The sequence below is a fragment of the Lutra lutra genome, chromosome 10 (assembly GCF_902655055.1).
Source record: "Lutra lutra chromosome 10, mLutLut1.2, whole genome shotgun sequence".
NCBI classification, from domain to species: Eukaryota; Metazoa; Chordata; class Mammalia; order Carnivora; family Mustelidae; genus Lutra; species Lutra lutra.
In genome coordinates, this window is record NC_062287.1 from 13,399,063 (window position 1) to 13,422,668 (window position 23,606).

The window sequence follows — 23,606 nt, forward strand, 5'->3', positions numbered from 1 at the left end:
TCTCCCTCTACCCCTCACCCTGCTCATGCTCTCTCTCTCACATAACTAAATAAAATCTTAAAAAAAAAAAGACACTTAGGATATCAAGCCAGAACTAAGGATGTCATATCCTAGAAAAACTCCAGCAAGTAATACCCCCAAATCATTTCCACTTTGCAAGCTGACTCTCAGAATAGATTAAATGTTTAATCAGTAAGTTAAATGAATGTTTTCTAAGGGGTAGCAAGAAGTTTTACTAAAGGAGATCACAGTGCTTCCCATTCAAAGACTGTTTGAGGCTGGCCTTCCAAACATGTTTTAAGTAGGAGAAAGCTGTAAAAATTAAAGCTACACAATATCAAACCAAGTAAAGATAGGATAATCAATGGCTTAAAAGAGCTTGGAAATGTACCCAAGCATCTGGAGATTTTGTAATAAAGTTGCATTTTAAAATTAAGAAAGAAATAATTATTCAAGATACTGTGTTGACACCATAAGCTAGACACCTGGAGAAAAAGATTCAGTCATTCAGCAGATGGAGGCCATAACATGAGGCAGGTACTGTGCTCAACACTGAAAATAAGAACAAGGGGGAAAAAATTACATAATCCATTGCCCTCATGGAGCTTACAGTCCAGTGAGAGAAGAAAACTATTAATAACCACAAAAATAAATACAAAGTTACAACTCCAGCAAATTCCACAACTGATCCCTTCCCATTCGCTTTAAACCAAAATGCATTCCACATGAAGCAAAGATCTAAATTTAAAAACAAAACCATAAAAGTACTTGACAAAAACATGGGTGAATATTTTTATAAGATTAGAATGAGGATAGAAATCACATGAGAAGCCATAAGGTAAAAAACAGAAAACCTGACTACATAAAAATGTTTATATATTTTTTAAAAATACACAGACACATAAAGTCACAAGACAAACATAGAAATTCTTCTGTAATATTTTCAGAGGTAACTAATTTCCCTAATGTTCAGAAAGCTATTGCATAATTTTAAAAGGTTAAAAAAAAACAAAAACAGAAAAGTAGACAGAGGACACAGACAGTTCCAGGAAGAAATACAAATAGCCAATCAGCAAACTAAATGACAATTCACTATGAAATAACTATAAATTAAAATGAGGTTTTTTACCTGTCAGATTGACTTGCTAAAAAGATGGCTGGTTTCCAGTGTTAAAAAAACAGAGAGAGCACGTGGTACACTCCTAGAATTGAGTGAATTAGCTTGGCCTTTCTTGGAGGGCAATTTGGCAACATTTATAAAACTTGAAGCATCCACACTTCCATGCAAGCATTCCTCTCCTAGTGGATTATTCTATTAAATTACTAAGAAAATGAAGCACCTAGTTTCAAAAGAAGATCCTAACATTGTAAATGTCCTAACAGAAAAGAATACACAACTTTTGGGATGTTCACTCCAAGCAGGACCTAATAAAACTCTTACATTTGATTTTTTTTTTATTTTAAAAATTAAGTCTGACTGAGTCTTTTGAATAGTAAATAATGCAACCACAAATAAATGGAATAGAAGAGAAACACTAGCACAAGTGTGCAAATATAAATGTGCAGAAACATTAATAGATGCAATGTGTGATAAAAATCAATAAATAAAAGCTGAGAACAACCCCAAACCTATCAATAGGCTGAAACTGAAATAAACTATAGTATTCCCCTTAAATGGAATACTCTGCAGCCATTAAAAAGATTGAGACGAGGGCAAAATGTCCGGACATGGAAGATTATCAGAGATACACTATTTAAGTTAAAAAACAAGTAGCAAACTGGATATGTGGTATGATCTCTTTTTAATAAAAAATATAAAATGTTAACACATGAATAGGAATATCTGGTTATAAAATGTTAACCGTGTTTTCTCTGGAGAGGGAACACAACCACTTCCTATGTTATATATTTGTAAAGCTTGATTATTTTGTAAGACATGTATCAGACAGATACATATATAGATGTTTTTAAAGAGACTCTGAGGCTACAAAATGCCCTGGAAAAGGAAGAACTATTTGAAAGTGGGAGAAAGGGAAACAATGAGTAAAAAGAGAAGAAAATATTCACAACCAGAGCACGTTATTTCAGAGTTAAAATAACCTGACAAATTAAGAAACCAGTGCATCAAAATTAAAAACTGTTATGTTACAAACAAAATCATCAAGAAAGTGAAGAGACAACACACAAAATGTGAGACTATATCTGTAAATCATATATCTGATAAAGAACTTCTATCCAGAATATGTAAAGAATTCTTACAACTCAACAATAAAAAGTCAAATAGCCCAACTAAGATACAGGCAAAAATCTAAACAGACACTTCTTCAAAGATCTACAAATTGTCAATGAGCACAGGAAAAAATGTCAACACCATTAGTCATTAGGGAAATGCAAATCAAAACCACAATGAAATACCACTTCACATCCACTAGGATTACTAGATCAAAACGAAAGAACACAAGTTTTGCCAAGGACATAGAAAAACTGCCACCCTCATACATTCATTATTGGGGGGAATGGAAAATGGCGCGGCCATTTTGGGAAGCAGTTCAGCAACTCCTCAAAAAGTCAGACATGGAGCTATATGACCCAGCCATTTTCCCTCTTTGGTATATATATGCAAGAAAAATGAAAACATATGACCACACAGAAACCCATATGTGAATGTTCATAATAGCATTATTCATAATAGGCAATGGGCAGAAAAAAACACAAATTGTCCACTAATTCACCAATGGATCAACAAAATGTAGCCTGGCTAGACAATGAAATATTATTTGGCCATCAAAAGTAATGAAATTCGGACATATGCTACCACATGGATGAACCTTGAAGACACTATGCTAAGGGAAAGAAGCCAGACACAAAAAGCCATACTTTGTATGATTCTATTTATATGAAATGTCCAGAATAGATAAACCTATAGAAACTGATTAAGGTAGGAGGAAGAAGGCTGAGGAAATGGGTAATGACTGCAAATAGTTATCTGCCATTTCTTCTGAGGGGAGTGGAAATGTTCTAAAATTGATTGTGCCGATGGTTGCACAACTCTGTGAATCTATTAAAAACAACGAGCTGAGGGAACTATGTAATATGTGAGTTACATCTCAATAAAGCTCTTAAAATATATATATATATATGTAAGCAAAAAAGAAACTGGAAGCTCCATGAGGTTAAAGAAAACTGGCCAAAGAAAACTGTCAGCTACCAGAAATTAAATCTGCAAACACAGTACCTTGACTCCCACACCAATGCTCAACTCATTGCTATGGACTGCCTCGGGCAATCTGGATGGGCCCATAAGGTTCCCCAGAGAGCTGGAAAAGCAGAAAACACTGGTACTAGCACAAGAAAAAGAGAAATTTAGGTAGTAACACAACTGAAATGGAGTTTTAAAATTTAATAGGAGTCCCAAATGGAGTCTTGACCGCCCCCAAAAAAATCTAACCACAACTGATATAAGAGGTTGTGACTCAGGAGAACAGTACCCCTTTTACGACGAGCTCAATGAGAGCAGGGGATGGATGCAGCTGCTGACTGAAAAAGGAAGAAGGAAAATGAGATCAGAAGAGGCAGCAGGCTGCAATCACTGGCCACTCTTGTGCCCGTGTCAGAGAGGCCAAGGAGCAACATGCTTCAAACAAGTCATTTTATTCGCAAGGGGTGCCAAATCCTTTACAGAGGTCCGAAAGTATCACCCCCAAATTCAATTATGTCCCAGGACTACTGTACACACGTAAGATCGTTCCAGGTACACGATATGAACGCGGTACCTCTGCAGCTGACTAAGACACAGCGATCATTGCTGGGACACAACTGTCCCATTTGACTAGAATAACAATATCACACTGTTGATGGAGACAGGGAAAGTAAGCCAAGAACATGCCATCACTAACAACATTGTTTTGAGGGTTTGGAAAAACGAGCTACCAAAAACAATGAAAAATAAAATAAAAAACCGTCATCTATCGTCCGAACACTGCTTCATGCAACACCGTAATGACCATTTTGACAGAAGGAAAGGACAACAGGAGGCAGGAAGCAAAAGAAAGAAGTAAGAATTCTTGCAGGTGCTCAACTAATCCAAGTAAGAAACACACAGCTCTGCTCCTGTCTTCCACAATGAAAACAATTCTGTTTCTTGTGGCGTATGAACCAAGCTTTTTTTTTGCCAGGAACAGAAAACAACTTACTACATGAAAATGTCAACTTGTTCCATGGAACACTACCCTGGCAGTGAATAGATATAAACCTTTTAAACTAGAGAGACTGGCTGTTTCCTCACTAAATTCTTAACATCACTGGCCCATTATCAAATTCAGTTCAGTTCAGGCAAACTCTGACAGAAGTGGACAAAAATACCACCCTGAAGTATACCCTAGAAATAAGAGACTCTATAAAATATCTTGTCCCTAAATTCCTAACAACTTTCACTTATTTATACTCTTATGGTCGGACAGAAGCTCTCTTAACCCATCTCCACCCAACCAACCTGCCTGGATAACCAGTGCTTCCCCTTCACTGTGTGAAACGACTGTGTCCCGGAATGCAACCGGCCCCAGTGTACAGACACTCTTGCTCCCTGACATTTCTGCCCCCACATTGAGATGCATGCTTACCAAGAATGGTTTTTTCCCAAACCTATCTCTACCAGGTGCTCTTGTGATTACTAATGTGAAATCAGGGAGAAAAGAAAGGCCTGTTTCTATGAAAACTAAGTCGAATGCTTAAAGAGACTTGGTAAAGTCAAATTAGATGTAGACGAGACAGATGTAAAAGACTGGAGGGGAGGGAATCATAAAACTCAAGAGGGATTCTGTACTCACACTGCTTCACAAATGCCTTTCCATTCAAGCTCTGCTTTTTAAAAAAAGCCAAACAAACTGGAAATCATAGACGATAAACTATGGGTATGTTTAATGCAAACAAGATGAAGGAGCTCCAATCAAGACATCAAGACACAAAAAAAGGCCTTGGCCCTACATCAAAAGATTAATCTGTGTGTTCTTTAAACGAATTGCAAAGAAAAGAGAAGGAGGGGAAACCTATAGGGTAAAACAAATTAAAAACAACAACAACAACAAAAAAAAACTTTAAGGGATATCAATCAACTATAACGTACAGACTTTATTTAGATCCTGATTCAAACGTGTAAGTGGTGAAAAAAAAAAGAAAAAAATATATATATGACATTTTAACACTGATTTAATGACAAGAAGGAATTACTGTTGTTTTAGGTAGGATGATGGTCCTGGTGTCATGTTTTTTGAAAAAGAATCCTCATTTGGAGATACATGCCAAAATATTTATAGATAAAATGACAGGATTCTATAAATTGCTTTGAAATAAACTAGAGAGAAGAATCGGGAAGGGGTACAGATGGAAGACTGGCCATGAGGTGGTATCAGCATGGGCTGGGTGCTGAGCCCATGGGGGTTCATTATACTACTCTCTCAACTTTTGTTTACGTTTGAAATTTCCATAATAACCACTTTTAAAAAGATTAGTGAATGCCTATGTATATTTTAAATTAAAATACTAAAAGTATGTATGCATCATTATTTCTGATTTCCCTAGTTCATTTGTTTTTTGCCCCAATTAACCAAGCAAGTCATAATCCAAACTTATTGCCTAAGAGGTATTCTACTGCAGATAAAGTAGTATATCGCCGGATGCCCAAAATACAGCAGTAATAACCCAAAAACATTCTAAGAACAATATCCCATATGGCCCAATTACCCTTTAAACCTCTTAACACATGGAGGACATAATCAAATCCCAACACAATAAGGCTGCTGCATCACCATATTTATTCACAAAATTACCTCCCTTACAATTTCCCTTCACCATCTTTTTACCTTTAAAAAGAGGGAGGAGGGGCGCCTGGGTGGCTCAGTGGGTTGAGCCGCTGCCTTCGGCTCAGGTCATGATCCCAGGTCCTGGGTTCAAGCCCCGCATTGGGCTTTCTGCTCAGCGGGGAGCCTGCTTCCTCCTCTCTCTGCCTGCCTCTCTGCCTACTTGTGATTTCTCTCTGTCAAATAAATAAATAAAAAATCTTAAAAAAAAAAAAAATAAGAATAAAAATAAAAAAAATAAAAAGAGGGAGGAATAAATTACAGCCTTCGTTAATCTCTGAAATTCTCACTCAGGTTCACCAAAGAATAGTTTGTTTGTTTGTTTTTTAGATAATTCATAAAGGCTTTTATTTATTTATTTATTTATTTAAAGATTTTATTTATTTCTTTGACAGAGACAGATCACAAGTAGGCAGAGAGGAAAGCAGAGAGAGGAGGAAGCAGGCTCCCTGCTGAGCAGAGAGCCCGATGTGGGACTCGATCCCAGGACCCTGAGATCATGACCTGAGCCGAAGGCAGAGGCTTTAACCCACTGACCCACCCAGGCGCCCAAAGAATAGTTATTTTAAAAGCCCGGGTTCAGGTAAGGCTCTCCAATGCAGGTTCGCATCTGGTTGGGAAAGGTCGGGGGGAAAAACGATGATTCACCAGCGACTGAAAGGTAAGAGTCACACTTGCTCTGTTCTTCCTCGTCCAGGTTGGGCTCAGGGAAGGAATGTACAGGCAGCTGCTCTAAGTCCCTTTTGACCCGTCCTACAGCTGACACCCTAGGCTCAGAGGCACAGCAGGGCCTTGAAAGGCAGAGGGGATACAAGATAAAGGAGCCTAACCCTGGCACGGCCTTTCTGGAAAGCAACGTGGCAAGACTGGTATCAAGTGTCTTGAAAACATGTGTACCCTCTGATCCAGTAATTTCACTTCCAACAATCTGTCCTGAGCAAAAAATCAGAAATGCATCAAAGACTTCACGTGTACAAAAATGGGCATCACAGAGAACTTGAGAGTAAAAAACTGGGAGATATCTTCAGCTCTGAAAAAAGTTTCAAAAAATGACAGTCATCAGACAATGGAAGGCTATACACCCATTAAAATCAATTTTTACAAAGCGTTTCTAATGATGGGAAGATGCTTATAATGATAAAAGAGGAAAGAAATGAAATAGTATAATAATATGATCCCAACAATGTATTTTGTAATATTCATAACAGTTGCCTCTAGGTGACAAGATTAGGGTGATGAGGATTAGGTTTTTTTCCCCTTTACTTCTTTAAAATTTCCTGAGTTTTCCCCAAATTTCTCCCATGAGCAAAAATTACTTTTGTAATCAGAAAAAAACAAAAACAAAAACAGGGCAAAGGGGTAGAAGAAAGTCCAGTAATAATCAGCCGTCGGGCTGGAGTAAGAGTTTCTGCGTCTACCTCTTCTCTTCCTCCTCCATCAGGCTCAAGCTGTAAGCATTCAACTGCTCCTTTAACTTCACCTAGAGTCTACCCTGAAGAGAATAAAATTTATCTTCTTGTCCTCTAGGACCAACAGTTGCTATGTTTTTTTCCATACGGATGACACAACAAATACCAGTTGAATTAATCTATTAATGGTAAGGACCATTAAAAGTAACCCTTTGAGTTAAGAGCCAGTGACCCAAAGTCATTCTGTTTTTAAATCGGATCACTTTGTATAAAGAAAAGAACCAGAGGTAACTCAACACAGAGTTTAAAGTTATTTCAGGAAGTGCTAGCAGCCCAAGACAGACCAGTGGTGAGTCTGCAAAGGAAGAGAAGCTCCAGGGCAGAAGAGGCAAAGCCTGGGGTTGGCTAACCACGCTGAATACAGCACTGGGGGCTTCTCAAGGAAACAACCTACCCACAAGGAAATAACCTCCGGGGAGCCTGGATACCCAAGAACCTTCCCTTTAAAGTAAGGGACTAGAGGCGCCTGGGTGGCTCAGTGGGTTAAAGCCTCTGCCTTCGGCTCAGGTCATGATCCCGGGGTCCTGGGATCGAGCCCAGCATCGGGCTCTCTGCTCAGCAGGGAGCCTGCTTCCCCCCTCTCTCTCTGCCTGCCTCTCTGCCTACTTGTGATCTCTCTCTGTCAAATAAATAAATAAAAATCTTAAAAAAAAAAAGTTTACTGGATGGATAGATAGGTGGATGGATGGATGGATAGATGGATGGAATGAAAAACTTCTTCCACAAAAAATCTCAGTCTTAAAGAAATGTGATCAGCTAACCTGAATCTTGGCATTCAGTTCTTCATAAGGGAGCAAAGGGAAGTAAAGCACACTGGTGGTAAGCATGTACATACTAGAGCTGAAACTAGGCAGAAATTTGAAAATTCTCAGAACTTCCTAATCAAAACCTAAATATAGTCTAAGACAACTAGCCAAAAGTATCCAACTGAGTGAGCGCAGCCCACACAGACAAGCTTGAACAGGCCATGGGTGTACCCCTCCTTCCTTTTCAGTTTCTAGGAAATGAGGCTGAGTATTCACGATCAGATTCCTACCTTTCTCACTAAATTCTGACATAAGTAGCAGCCAGAGACTTCTTGTCTTCAGTGGATCGCACACCTCCTAAATAAATATATTTCTAAACAGAACTTCACCATGGCTCATCCAACAGGTTTGTAGTAGCTGAAGGAATTTTATTCTGAACAGATCCATTAACAAGCCTTTTCAAGCTAATTCATCCAAGGCTGTTGAGGCTTCTCAAAGACATTGCCTAGGCCACTTATTTAACAATTATTTATTACACTAGGACAAATATCCCTAAGAATGTACATAATTTTCATTCTCTGGATGTTATCAATCATCTACGAGATAGTGTAACTATACTATTATGCCAAGAGGGACCAACCTACTCACTGTTTGAAAGAGGCAGGGACTCACCTGATGAGTGAGGTCCTTCACTTACTTAGGGAACAGGCATAGTAAGTAGCTCTTAGTAACCCCTACACCCAACATGGGGCTTGAACTCACAACCCCAAGATCAAGAGTTGCATGTTCTGCCAACTGAGCCAGCCAGGCACCCCTGGGTCTAACTCTTAAACCAGAAAGTAGAACCACGTAAGAGAAGTCCTAGATAATTGGTTCTCTTGGCCCTCACCTGTGTCATTGAGGGTATGTATCTTCTTGACCAGTTTTCTTAATGAGTTAAAAGATGGCACCATGCCCTAGAAATTGTTAGTGATCCGGTAAGGAGTCCATCTCAGTAAGGTCCTTCAAAGACAGACCAGACCAGACCAGCCCAACGGAGCAAAAGTATAATTACTCATATTCCCTGGGAGTAAGCTAGATATAGTGGTGAAAGAAAACTATATAAGGCAGACTGTGTTTATGGTCATTGCCTTTTCTGTGTTCATTGCTTTCCTTTTTTTTACTTCCTCAGTATTTGAAGCACTTTTTTCTTTATACAGACTTATTTATTTTTGAGAGAGAGAGAGCATGAGCGAAGGGCAAAGGGAAAGGGAGAAAGAATCTCAAGCAGACCTCTCACCGAGCACGGGAGTGGTACACGGGGCTCAACCTCACAACCAAGAGATCACAACTGGAGTGAAAACCAAGAGTCGGGTGCTTAACTGACTGGGGCACCCTGCCACCCCGTGAAAGGCTTTCTTGATGCCTCAGTCAAGTCAAGGGGGCAAGAAGGGGTGTTTGAGTAGGATTTAAAGGCCAAGCAATGCACCCATGGAGGACTGCTGGTAAGTGACAGAGTGAAATAATGCCAGAAGGACAGGTGAAATACAGTGTTGGTATATTTACTCTTCCTCTCTACTTGGAAATTTTTCCTCTTATCCTGGCATCTGACTTTTGGAATTCGTTTTACTAGAAATGTTAATCTCTTAAACTTCAATTAGTAGGTACATCTTGTTTCTTTAATAAAAGATCACGATGGGGGGTGGCGGCGGCCAGCAGCAGCTAAGTTGCTTCGAGGGGGAGTCCAAGGTAGCAGGGACGAGGAGACGGGACGCTGGGGCGGATTCTTGGGGGACATCCCAGATGACCGGTTCTAACGAGTTCAAACTGAACCAGCCACCCGAGGACGGCATTTCCTCGGTGAAGTTCAGCCCCAACACCTCCCAGTTCCTCCTGGTCTCGTCCTGGGACACGTCGGTGCGCCTCTACGACGTGCCTGCCAACTCCATGCGGCTCAAGTACCAGCACACCGGCGCCGTCCTGGACTGTGCCTTCTACGATCCAACACATGCTTGGAGTGGAGGATTAGACCATCAATTGAAAATGCATGATTTGAACACTGATCAAGAAAATCTCATCGGAACCCATGATGCCCCTATCAGATGTGTTGAATATTGCCCAGAAGTGAATGTGATGGTGACAGGGAGTTGGGATCAGACAGTTAAACTGTGGGATCCCAGAACTCCTTGTAATGCAGGGACCTTCTCTCAGCCCGAAAAGGTGTACACCCTCTCAGTGTCTGGAGACCGGCTGATTGTGGGCACTGCAGGTCGCAGAGTGCTGGTGTGGGACTTACGGAACACGGGCTACGTGCAGCAGCGCCGGGAGTCCAGCCTCAAGTACCAGACTCGCTGCATCCGGGCATTTCCCAACAAGCAGGGCTATGTATTAAGCTCCATAGAAGGCCGAGTGGCAGTTGAGTACTTGGACCCAAGCCCTGAGGTGCAGAAGAAGAAGTACGCCTTCAAGTGTCACAGACTGAAGGAGAACAACATCGAGCAGATCTACCCGGTCAATGCCATTTCCTTTCACAACATCCACAACACATTTGCTACAGGTGGCTCTGATGGATTTGTAAACATTTGGGACCCATTTAACAAGAAGCGGCTGTGCCAGTTCCACCGGTACCCCACCAGCATTGCGTCTCTGGCCTTCAGTAACGACGGGACCACGCTCGCAATAGCATCATCGTATATGTATGAAATGGATGACACAGAACATCCCGAAGATGGTATCTTCATTCGCCAAGTGACAGATGCAGAAACAAAACCCAAGTCCACCTAATCATCTCGTGAAAGTGGTTTCTCTATGGCAAGCTTTGTTTTGCTTCCTACAAATACATACTCATCCCCTAAGGGATGCGTTGTAGTCATTGTGGACACCTTATTTAGTATGTGGATTTCTCTGTTTTCTGTCTTAAAAAAACTTGTCCGTGTGCCCTTCCATGCTGACTTTGTGTAGGATGAGGAGTCTTTGTGTCCTTGGGTGATAGTCTGAAGAATTGTTTTTACCCCCAGAAAGCCCAGTTGCTGTTTCGGAGCAGCTTGAGCTCTTTTTGTAAAATAATCTAACCCTGTTATTGCTGTGCTGTCTAATAAATCAGAGATTCAGAACCCTTAAAAAAAAAAAAAAAGATCACGATGGGAAGTACAATGTTTTCTCTGACTGGAGGAGTCAAAGTAGAGTTAACTAGGAATAGGGATCCCTGGATTCTAATTCCAACTCCGCCATTAACTTAACTGTAGGATTCTAGACAAATTGCTAAGGTGGGGGGGGGGGGGGGGTTGATACCAAAGAGACAAAAATCTAATGGATAATTGGTCCAAACTACTTTAATTAGCCCCTAAAAGCCTAAGATTCTAAATTCCATGAAATCCATCTTTTTAGGCTCTGGAAGACAGAGGTAGAATAGAACATGTCTAAGATCTTTTTTGTGCCCCTCCAAATCAGCAAATATTATTGGCTGTTTTTTTAACATGTTTAATTTATGTGGAAAATGTATGTCATTCTCTTACAGATGTGAAAGAATGTAAGCTGTTAAAATTGAACACCTCCTCCATCTGAAGAAATGCATTAGAAAAAGCATTTTTACCCTTAACCATAAAATAACCAGCGCGAATTTTTAAAAACATAAACCAGATGATACCAGAGCTCTGCTGTGATATCCTCTGATGCCAATCCCACTTCATACTCAATTCCATCAAACGGCCTGTGAGACCTATATGACCTGGCCCCGAACTTTCTATCCTCACTTCCTACCATCCTTCCCTTGTTCACCAAGCTCTAGGCACCATGACCTTGGGTCTAATCTTTGGATAAACCAAGTTCATTTCTATCCCAAAACCATTGTACCTGCCATTCCTTCTGCATTGAAAATTCTATCTTCCAAGTCTTCCCAGGCTGGCTTTTTCTTATCGTTCAGGTGTCAGCTCAAATATCGTCCCCTCTTGATTTTGGCTCAGGTCATGATCTCAAGGTTGTGAGACCAAGCCCTGCATCAGGCTCTATGCTGACGTGGCTGGCTTAAGATTCTCTCTCTCCCTCTCTCCTGCCCCCCTCTAAAAAAAAAAACAATGAAATAAAATAGCCACAATCTATAAAATATCTATATACATATATCTCATCAAGATATTCCCTGACAACTCTATGTGAAGCAGCACCCTTCCCCAGCACTCTCTGGCCCATTTATTTTCTTCATGGTATCTACCACTGTATGAAGTTATGTGTTTACATGTTTCTTGTCTGTCTCCTTGCATTTGAAAGTAAACTCCAAGAAGTCAAGAGCTTTTTGTCTCTCTTGTTATTGGTAAATTCAAGAGCCCAAGATAGAACCTGACCCAAAATCTGGATTCAGTAAACACATGCTGAAGGAACAGATGGATAAGGGAAAGGTTCTATCCCTGTACAAAGGTATTTCTGATGTCTTTTAGAATTATAGAGGTTCTGGTGAGTAGAGAGCACTTCTTTTTCTCTTCAAAGCATCCATTTTGTTCCCTTTTATGCCGTGAACTAGAAAACATTTGCCAGATTGATGCTTGGAAAATGAAAACAGCACTTCTGGCACAGAAATAACTAGTCTGGGCACCTCTGGCTTGAGCCAGATCTATGACTTTCTAGGGAGCTGGCACCAAAATCAGAATGTTAAAATAAACAGCTTTGATGTTGAAAGTGGAATATTGGTATTTTGACTCTGGAGAAACCAGTCCAAATCAATCTTAGCTCTTCACAAAATCTCAACAAAGTTAGTAACCCCATCACAACTGTATCAAAATGAAGTCAGTAGTCTTTCAAGAGTCATTTCTAGATTATCTAAAGAAGGAACTATCTTCCTCAAATGTATCTAGTGTAATCTTCCTTTCATTTTCTTCTTGATACAATTCTCTTCTCTATTTACAATGAATCTTGCTTTCGGCCTTCTCATGAGTGTAAGTATCATCTACTCTGCTCCATTAAACTCTTACTTAGAAGTGAAAATACTGCCCCTTGCCCGCACTGAGTCTTTCTCTTCATGGAAATGAGTTTGCACTAAACCATGCAACACACCCATATGTCATGGCTGGTCCACATCTGGAACGGGGTCATGGGGCAAAATGTTTTCTGTATATAATATCGAAAGTTAAGAATCCTGACCTTGGCCTTCAAAGTAGCACACTGTGCACCCAAATGCAAATGTATTCTTAAGTTTGTAGGAATATTTCTTCATATTCTCCACTAGATTTAAGTGAATCTCTGGGAGTTGCGGGGGGAGTACATGCAAATCAACTCTGTTCCATCACCAATGTAACAAAAGAGTAGTTACACAAGCACACTAAAAATGCAGAACGGGGGTCGCCTGGGTGGCTCAGAGGGTTAAAGCCTCTGCCTTGGGCTCAGGTCATGATCCCAGGGTCCTGGGATGGAGCCCTGAATCGGGTTCTCTCCTTGGTGGGGAGCCTGCTTCCTCCTCTCTCTCTCTGCCTGCCTCTCTGCCTACTTGTGATCTCTCTCTGTCGAATAAATAAATAAAATCTTTAAAAAAAAAAAAATGCAGGACGGCCCAAAGCAAAAGCCAGTGCTAGTCACAGTTTGCATTAGACAAGTCTCATAATTGCTTTAAAGAAGAAAAAAAAAGTTTAGGAGCGCCTGGCTGGCTCAGTCAGCAGAGCGTGCGACTTGTGATCTAGAGCTTGTGAGTTCAAGCTTATGTTAAGCATAGAGCTTACTTTAAAAAAATGTTGAACTAATGGAAAATTATGTTTTAAAATGTCAATTTCATGAAATTACTCCATCGTCCACGGGAGTTCAATCCAAATAACTCAAAGTCGCATCTGAAATAACAGCTAACTCATTTCTTTACACTGAAAGCATATCATGAAGATGACATCTACCTGCACAAAAGAAATGGTATACGCATTCACGGACTGTTCCAAACAGATGAAAAGCAAAAATAGGGTAGCTCTGTCCTACTCACCTTTCTTACTACAGAAGCTATTGCTGACATTCACCACATGCCTACTAGGTGCCAGGCACTGGTGTAGGACCTTCCCATATACTATCTTACTTAATCTTCCTGACACCCAAACTTGTGAAGGAAGTACTACTGTCATCTCATTTTACAGATGACCACATCCGAGCACAGAGAAGGTTAATCACTGACCCAAGATTACCCAGCTCCTAGGCAGAAGAGGATTCAAACCCAGGCAGCCTAACTCGAAGCTCAAGCTCTTACCACAAGCCAGTAGCAAGCACGTGATACACATATGTGTTGAATTCACACCTTATAATTATTTGATCTACGACCTGTATAGTCAGATACACATTTTAAAAATGCACACAACAAAAATCTACTCTTTGTTCCCATTCATCCAATTAGTAAAGGTATGATTAGGCACAGGCGACAGACTGTAAGCAATCTGAAGGCAGAATACTTGACAGTGCCCTACCAAAAGAACAGAGCCAGAGAATCTCAGATCAAGACTTCTCAAAAAAAGAAAAAGGAAATCAAAGAAGGTAGGACAAAGACAGCCAGGGTGAGCTGCTGACCAAAGTGTGTCACAAATGACCCTCCTCTCCTGGGACCTGTTCCGCAATGATGCCCCAGGCACCGCAGAACTCCCAGTATCAAGCCTGAGCCCACGAACCCCGTGCTGCAGAAATCACCAACAACCTAACAGGAAACTCTCTCCTCTTCTCTACTCATTCTCTTCAGCCCAGGGTCCTACTCCAGGAGGTCTGAGAGTTAACAGAATTTGGGAAAAAGCCAGTTTCACCACTTATTGTCGGACAGAGGGCAGTAGCTTAGTCAATACATGAAGTTTACTTTAGCCTCTCAGTCCTTGGAATGGATGGTGTGTGTAAGAAAAGGTGATCGTAAATACTTCCCTGATGTTCAGAAAGCACCGATTACCTACCCTCCTTCGACCAATACAAGTATCTTCTGAATTACCTGAGTCCGATGGTTAGACATGATTTTAAGAAAAGCCCTGACCGTTCAGTGTCTTACAGGGGCAAAAGGAGAAAGAAAACAATCACAGACCTCTAAAAGATGAAACGAAAAATTATAGATTCTGGAAAGAGATGGGAAAAAAAAATAATAACTCTCTTTGGTTCCAAGTGACCTGAATGCAGAAGTAAAATAAAGGCTGCAGTGCATGGGGAGAAAAATCTATCTCCCTAAGCAACTGAAACGGCAGCTTCTGCGTCTACTAGTACCTAGCTAGGCACCTTCCTTGTCATTATATAACCACACCGTGGCCTTAATAGGCCATCACACTGTATGTCAACAGCTGTTAGGCACATCTAAGCTGTCAGCATTTAAGAATCCCTTCCAAAGTGGATTCAGATTACCAGGGAGCAGGCCAAAATATGCTCATCGTTCACCCCAAGCACATGACAACTCCTTGGGAATCAAGCTTCACTCATGTCGTCAGAGTAATTTAAGCAGCACAAGATAGGGTGCTTGTAACTGTAACTAGGAAATTGCACACTGCTACGGAAACACAAATGAGGGCTGCTGTGGTCCTCGCACACATGCAACTCATTGTCCAAGCCATCTCGTTCGGTCTCATTCAGGATTTCAAATACTTCCATACATACGAATTACATAACTGCACACCACAAATGATCAAAGATAAAAACCAAAATAAACAGTGACACCCGTTTATAAACAAGCTAATGTTTGAAATGCTGCAGTCCTAAAGGACACCAAGGCCTCAGAGAAAAACCAAGAAACTCACACACACACACACACACACACACACACACACACACGAAAATTAGAAAGCAAGCAGATCAGCCATAATTAGCCACTGGCTTTGCTGACTATGGAAGATAAAAATGTCTCTTTTATACATAAAGCCAAGAATCACTGTTTGCAATTACATTTACAAAAACATACGACCCTGTCTGTCACAGAATTTTTTATCAATATTTTGGTGTATCCAAGGGCTGCAAGACACAAAATTATTCAATCGTAGATACCATAAACCAGGAAACCAATTAAGTTCGTGGCATCCATCCCCCGGAGGTCAGAGCAAAATAATCACAGGAGCTCAATGTGATTACTTAGAAGAGAGGGGGAGGTTAAAAAAAAAAAAAAAAAAAAAAAAGGAAATACTGAAACAAGGAACAAAGCTCTCGAATAACTAGGGTTGTTTATAAACATAACTTCGGTTAGGGAACAGTAAACAGAACTGTAAACACCTGGGAGCAGGGGTGGGGTGGGCAGAGAGGCACCAAAGTCTTCACTCAATCTAGTTCCCCTCAGGGTCCGAGGGTGACATCAGAGAACCCTGGACTTTGGTATCTCATTCAGCTCAGACCTGCGGACTTGAGGCCCTCTGATAAAAACTGACAGAAAGGCTGAAGGGGGCCCCCCAGAGGAAGTGAAACTGACCGATCAATTTTCCACAACCACCTACCCTGCCACCCTGGTAAAAAGGGCCCCTTGTAGGCTTTGACAGAAAGGAGGGAAAAGGGAACTCCAGCTTGTGAGTGAGCAGGAGAGAAGGCCCAGACAAGTTACTGGCTTCTGAAAACAAGCAAATGCCATAAAAGCAAAAACCAGGTCAGCAATGATAAGGGCTAGGCTGAGGAGGTGAGGAATTGATGTGGCTTTGGTAGGAAGCGACAGCAGCTATAAGGGTTCTTCATCAGGTTGAAGGGAAACACAAACTGCAGATTTAGAAACAATGAATGACTACACTGAAAGTATTCATTCAAGTGAGAGATTGAGCAAAGCAAGAAATCTGGAGTACAAATGGGCTTTGTGGGTCCTCTCAAAACCAATTTGATTCCGATACTCCCAATGTAGAAGGCTACCCACATTTCCTCAAAAACGAATTTTATATATAAAATCGTATATGTGTACTTATAGGGCTTCCTAATTGACCTTGGTCATTTCACTATTACAGCTCCACAAATCCCTTGAGAACCGAAGGGCCCAACCAGTGTTGGGTTCCTCATCCACCAGTGTCTGGGTTCCTCATCCACCTCCTCAGTCACCCAGGCTTTTCCCCCCACCGCTGAGAGCCCACCCTACGCTCTAAAAAGTCCATGATTCCAGACCCTCCAACAACTAAAAATAACCAGTAACCCAGCTCGCCCCAATTGTTTAACCCCTGACTACCTAGTGCCACCATGAACCTGGGGAGCCCTGGGCCTCTTTTCCCTAAGCCCCTTACTGCGGAAAAGCAAAAAAATTTTCTTCCTCCTTATTTTCCCATTTTCTTCATCGCCTCCTCCAACAATCTCGTCTGTCCTCAGGCTCCCATTCCTACCATCCATCAGTCTTAGACGATCAAACGCTGATTGACATCTGTCATAAGGTACCAGGTCCCTCACATCTCCCGGTACCCTGCACCCACCACACACCCCTCGTACATGCCCCTGGCGTCCTTGTTCCCCTCCTAACTCCCCCAGGCTGCCAGTTTACCCTTGTCTTCCCCATCCTGGTGGCCACATTTCCTATCCTCCTGCCCTCATTCCCTTAGGATTTCCTAATTGCTGGTTCCAGAGTCCTCTTGGCTTCCAGTCTCCGGCTCCGTGAGAGTTCCAAACCTCTTCTTCCAGTCACCCCCTCCGCTACCCTCCGCAGAGCCCCGGCTGAGCACCCCCTCCCCATCGCCGGCTCCTCGGTCCCCCAGGTCTCCGCGCTCCGGGGGCCCCCCTGGCCCCCTCGGCCGCGGAGTTTACCCTCTCCCGGATCCCCAGCGTCCCCTACCTCCGGCTCGCCCCCTCCTCACTCCCCTCCGACAGCCCCCTCCCCGTCCGTGTCCCCGATCGCCAACGCTCTCCACTATCCCGAGCCGCGCTCGCCGCGCCGACCCAGCAGCCTCGCTGTCGCGGGTCCCTCCTGCCTCGCCGCACTCGGACGGACGGTCCCGGGCTGCGCAGCCCCGCAGCCACCCGCTCCCGCCGCGCCACTACCTTGGCCTTGGTGACGAGGTGCGTGGCCCGCTTGACCACAGCGAAGTTGCCCTTGCCGATGGTGCGGTCGATCTCGTAGTAGCCGATGCGGGCAGGCACCGGCCCGCGGGAGGCCGGGGCTGGGGGACGCGGCGGGCCAGCCGCCGGGGGCACGGCAGCGGGGGCGGCCGGGGGCCCCGGGGCGGGCGGAGGCAGCAGGCGGCCCGCCGGCCCGGCTCCCCCCGCTCCGGCCCCAGCAGCCCCGCCAGCTCCGCTCGCCGCCGCCGCCGCCATCTTGTTGTGCAGTGAAACCTCCCGGGCCGCGGGGAGCCGGCGGGGGGGAGGGGGCAGGGGGGCGGGAAAAAGAGGGGGGGCCTGGCGGACGTCACTCCGGGGGGCGGGGCGCCCGCGCCGCCGGGGCCCGGCGCCATGGCAACCGCGCGTCACGTGCCGACGCGCGTCACTGCCCGCAGCCATGGCAACCGTGACCTCACCGGCAAGCTCGACCTTCCCGCGTGGGCCCTGCTGCTCTGGCGGTGGCTCCCGGGTGCCCCCCTCTGGGGATGAGACGGTGGGCACCGCGAGCCTGCCCGCCAGTCCCCAGCCGCCGCCGCGCTCCCGAGGCGGGGGTGCCGCACGCCAGGCCCCAGGCCGGCCCCCGCATCGCCCCGAGAATGGCTAATGTGACCCCTGCTGTGACCTCCGTCCCAGTTCAGCAGTCATCCGGGCCTCCCTTAAAACAAAATATTTCCTCATCACCAAAAATACCGGCCTTGTCCCACTTTAGCCCTTGAGGCCACAAAGGCAGGAATAGCTACAAGAAACTGTAACCAAGCGGGTAGCGCGAGGCAGGGGAATTCTTCAGTAAAATTCCTTCTCCTAACACAGCCCAACTCACCGGGTACAACTCATCTGACTGTCACCGAAAACAGGGGGCCTAGGGAAACTGGGATTCGCGTGTTCAAGGGTGGAGAAACCAGCCCAAACATGCATTCCAGTCATTGGGTGGGTGAGGGCCAGAGAGGCTACGTCATTTTCCTCCCACCCCGTCTCGGAACAATTCTATAGCGAGATGACTGTCACAGTGCCTGCGTCCTATTTCTGTCACTTGTATAACCCTGATGAAGCAGTGGTGCGTGTTGTCCAGGGAGCCGCGTCATGGTTAAGGACAAAACCGATCTGTTAGGCAAACTAAATAAATACTAAAATGACAATTCCCTCATTACAGGGACTCTCTGAAGACATTAAAGGCGATCAAATTTATAATTCCAACAATTAAATCTCACATTCTTTTATCTCCCTTCCTCTGCTATCTGGCATCCCACATCCTCCGGGCCCCCACTTGCTTCCGGGGTTTCCCTTCTACTGCGTCCCACCGCTTTTATTAACTAGATTAACCTAACCACATGAGGTGGGGGTGGGAGAGGGATAGGCAACCGGGCTGTCAGTAGCAGGATGGTCTTTGGCAGGCTGGGGGGCGGGGAGAGAGAAGACTGTGAACACTTCCAAGGTTAGGATGTATTCCTTCAGTCCAGTGCTCATCTACCCACTTGTATATGTTTTTCTATGTGGCAGAACCGTGTGGTCAGGTCATTGCATGTCAATATCCAAAACTGACAGCCAGGGCACCATGAATGTGTGAGGGGAGCAGATGTTTACTCTCTCCAACCAAAAGCTGTTTACTAGCCCTCTGGTTCCCCATCTGACTATGAGTAATGGCGGGCACTAGGATGGGATGGAGAGGTCATCATCCCACAGTTGTCTTGCATCAGTTCCCTGGTAGCTGTTCCAAATTGCCAACACAGTTAACAGTAATTGGTTCCTTGATTAGCGCAGAAGGATAAGGACGAAATGGTCCTCAGCTCCTTGTGCTGGTTAAACCCTTTCCTTGGCTGAGCTCATTCAATCCCAGATAAATGACGGGGTGTGGCCAGCCTCGCTTACCACTTCATGACCTCACTCACCTGCCTCTGCATTAATTTCAGTGCTGGGCCCTAGAGTCACAGTTTTACCTTCTCCCTGGGGAGGGCGTCTCAACAGAAACCTTAGCTAGCTGGGAAGGCAAGGGGGAAATAATCTTTTACTCTGAAGGCTGCAGGAGTAGCACCGAAACCATTCTCACCAGTGTCTTTGTAGCCTCTCCTCTCCTCATAGATATCAGTGGCGCATCAATTACCCCAACTTCTGGCACTCTCTGGAGGGTATCAAACACAAGAAGCCGCTAAGGAGAAACTAGGAAAGGGAGCATGGCTCTCACTTCCAAGAGGAAAGGCAGATCATGCTTGTCCCCTGATAATGACTGGCGTGTGTATGTGGTGCGTTAGATCATGTATGCTCCCTGCCCATATGGATTGAGGCCAGTAGATGGTGTGTCCTGTGGAGACTTGGACAAAGATTTGCTGGAAAGCTCCCTGAAGTGTCCTCTTTGGTGAGAAGAACATGGAAAATGGTGGAGGGCATTGCGCAGCAAAAATCATGAGGGAACAAGGAAAACAGTTTAGATGTATGCATTTAATAAGGATTTCTTGAGTGCTAAGCCTGAGGTAGGTTTAGGGAGGAACTCACAGTCAAAAATAACAATGTGTCAGACACTACACTAAGCAGTTTACGTACGTGAACTCATTTAATCCACAACAACCCTATGAGACACATTATATTTTGTCCCCATTTTGCAGATAGGGAAAAAGAGGCACCGCAGGATTAAGGGAATTGGCCACGGTCATAGAACTAGAAAGTGGTAGAACTAGAATTCAAACCCAGGCAGCATACCTCTCGAGCCTGAGATCTTCCGGAACTGGATTATAAACCTTGTCAAGGGAGGACCTGGTAGGGGAAAAAACAGTTTCTCCAGAAGCCCAGGGTGATGGAGCTCAGTTTAGACCCACGGAGGAAGAGGACTTCTGGAATTCTTGAGAGCAGGACAGAGCTGGCACCAATGCATATCAATGAACAGCAGACTACGAGATATGGCTGAAGTACCTAGGACGGCTTCACTTGTAGGTCGCGTCACGATGAGACTCACTGTTGAGGGTGTACTTCGGCTGCCTTTAGAAAGCAGATGGGTAGGTGTGTTCCCACGCAGCTGCAGACTCAGAAGAGAGGCCCAGGGGCTGAGCTCTCAGAGCCCCTGCCGTCCAGTATAGAGGCAGAGAGCTAACCACCACCCAGTTCCCCAATCAGCTCGGTAACCAACTCACTCTTTTCTAAAAGAGCAAAAGATTAGGGGGGAAAAAGGCAAAAAAAAAAAAAAAATAGATTCAGAGATGAAAATGAGATATTTTCCTATGTAATGTCATCATGCTTCTTTCTAGAATTTGAAAAGGACACACCAAGGCATTCGTGATGGATACTGTAGGCCCTTAGACACTTCTAGAAATGACGCCAAACCTCTGAGGACCTAAGTTTTGTCCGGAAAAGAATATAAGCAGTAGGAGGCAATACATTAATTCTTTTTTTTTTTTTTAAGATTTATTTATTTATTTATTTGACAGACAGAGATCACAAGCAGGCAGAGAGAAAAAGAGGAGGAAGCAGGCTCCCCGCAAAGCAGAGAGCCCGACGCGGGGCTCAATCCCAGAACCCCAAGATCACAACCCGAGCCGAAGGCAGAGGCTTTAACCCACTGAGCCACCCAGGCACCCCTAATTCTTTTACAATTTCAAAGGCGCTCTTAGCCTGTCTGCAGGGCAGTTTCCCGGCGACCTGAAAGAAAACTGCAGCCTCACCACATAGCTCCAAAGATTCTCTGAGCCATCAGGGCCTTGAGGAAAGTCCAATCCTCACTTTACATTGGCCCAACTTATTACTGCTCCGAAAAAAACTAATGTTATACGAGCAACACACTGATAGAGAGGGGCATCATTCAGAAATTTTGTGTGTCAGAAAGCAATACCGTATTTATATGCCATATATTCCCAAACAAGGGAATTATTGGATGGTTATAAATTCTGCCATCACGTAGAAATCAGGACACTTTGTTTGATCACATTGTCCAAACCCTCGGTGGCCATGGTTCTCCGGATGAGCCGAAAACGCGCCTGTTTTTGCGAGGGCTGTGCTCTGCGTTATCACCTCAGCTAGGAGGCTGCTGCCTTCCCTCCTCCTATCCCAGATCAACCTTATCAAGTCCAAAAGCTCCCCCTGGGTGCCAAGAAACAGGTCTAAGCAGCCAAAGTAAGTACATAGTCTCCTGCTAGAAAATATCTCGGGGAAGGGGCTTAAGAGAAGCTAAGTAAGCTTTCAGTCAGGGGTTTTCTGTTCAGCTTGCCCACGTTTTGGGGTGTTTTTTTTTTTTAAGATTTTATTTTATTTATTTGTCAGAGATAGGCAGAGAGAGAGCACGCACAAGCAGGCAGAGTGGCAGGCAGAGACAGAGAGGGAAGCAGGCCCCCCGCCAAGCAAGGAGCCCGATGAGGGACTCGATCCCAGGACCCCAGGATCATGCCCTGAGCCGAAGGCAGCGGTTTAACCCACTGAGCCACCCAGGAGTCCCCACGTTTTGCTTTTTAATGGAGCCATTCGAGCTATTATGCAAAACTTAAAAAATTATCCTTAGTACTTTCCACATGTTCTGGGATATGATTGAAGCATTTTTAGATTACTATTAATTACCCTTTAGATCATCCAAAAGATTTTTAAGTATGAATTTTTTTTAAAAATTTCATTTATTTATTTACTTGAGAGAGAGAGAGAGAATGAGACGTAGGGAGAGGCAGAGGGAGAAAGAGAAGCAGACTCCCTGCTGAGCAGGAAGCCTGACATGGGGTTCCACCCTGGGACCCAGAGATCATGACCTGAGCCAAAGGGAGATGCTTAACAGACTGAGCCACTCAGGTGCCCCACCTATGATTTTTTTTTTTTTAAGATTTTTATTTATTTGACACAGAGAGAGAGAGATCACAAGTAGGCAGAGAGGTAGGTAGAGAGAGAGGGAAGCAGGCTCCCTGCTGAGCAGAGAGCCCAATGCGGGGCTTGATCCCAGGACCCCAAGACCCCAAGACCACGAACCGAGCCAAAGACAGAGGCTTTAACCCACTGAGCCACCCAGGCGCCCCCTTATGATTTTTTTTAAGGTTTCCTGCACTCTTAAACGTGACTAAATCATCTTTTAGGATCAATGTTTTTCCTCAGGGAGATACACCTTTGGTTTTATATGGGAAAAATACACTGGGTACAGAAAAAAAAAAATTCATTCAGGACAACTTTTTTCACAAAAGGATATGCTCCTTAAGGAAAGGTACCCTTAGTTACTCTGTGGTCAACTCCTTCATATTTACACCAATACGTTTTTTTTTCTTATTATGTGCTTCTTTCTCCTAACTGAAAAATATTAATTAAAATGTTGGCATATTTGAATCTTTTTCTCCCTTATATAGAAGTGTACCTAAAATGCTGGGAATTCACAACATTTCACAGAAAGTAAGCGGAAATTCTTTATTTCCCTGACTCTAAAGCTACGGAACTGCCTCTTTCCTGTTTATTCCTTCATATTCTCATCTCTCCTGCCTGAAGAGCCATCTTCCCTGCCACAGCTGCCTTGGGAATTGCCTCTCAGTTTTAAGTGCTCACCTTCACACAGCCTTGCCTGTTTTGAAGACAGTACAGAGACTCTGCCTTTACAGCTGCTTCCTTGCATTAAGATGGGGGTTTACTTGGGTTTTCTGCCAGCCTCT

At 43.9% G+C, this 23,606-nt stretch overlaps 2 protein-coding genes across 9 annotated transcripts in view; one reads left to right on the forward strand and one right to left on the reverse strand.

Annotated features, from left to right (window-relative positions):
• The window catches only part of SIK3 (SIK family kinase 3), a 248,339-nt gene extending 230,078 nt beyond the window's left edge, over window positions 1-18,261 (reverse strand). For all 8 annotated transcript variants that reach the window (XM_047693730.1, XM_047693733.1, XM_047693731.1 and 5 more), the window contains exon 1: window positions 17,956-18,261. In XM_047693730.1, the coding sequence (XP_047549686.1) occupies window positions 17,956-18,228 (273 nt within the window). In that variant the 5' untranslated portion in view covers window positions 18,229-18,261. The remainder of the gene's footprint in view (window positions 1-17,955) is intronic.
• LOC125079977 (mitotic checkpoint protein BUB3-like) lies at window positions 9,753-11,182 on the forward strand. The gene is made up of 2 exons (XM_047693737.1): window positions 9,753-9,798; window positions 9,853-11,182. The coding sequence occupies exon 2, from the start codon at window positions 9,853-9,855 to the stop codon at window positions 10,831-10,833; it is 981 nt and encodes a 326-aa protein (XP_047549693.1). The 5' UTR covers window positions 9,753-9,798; the 3' UTR covers window positions 10,834-11,182.
• Window positions 18,262-23,606: the final 5,345 nt, after the last annotated feature.

Bases quoted from the DNA above. Each gene is read 5' to 3' on its own strand.
- LOC125079977 (XM_047693737.1), top strand. From the start codon at position 9,853: ATGACCGGTTCTAACGAGTTCAAACTGAACCAGCCACCCGAGGACGGC.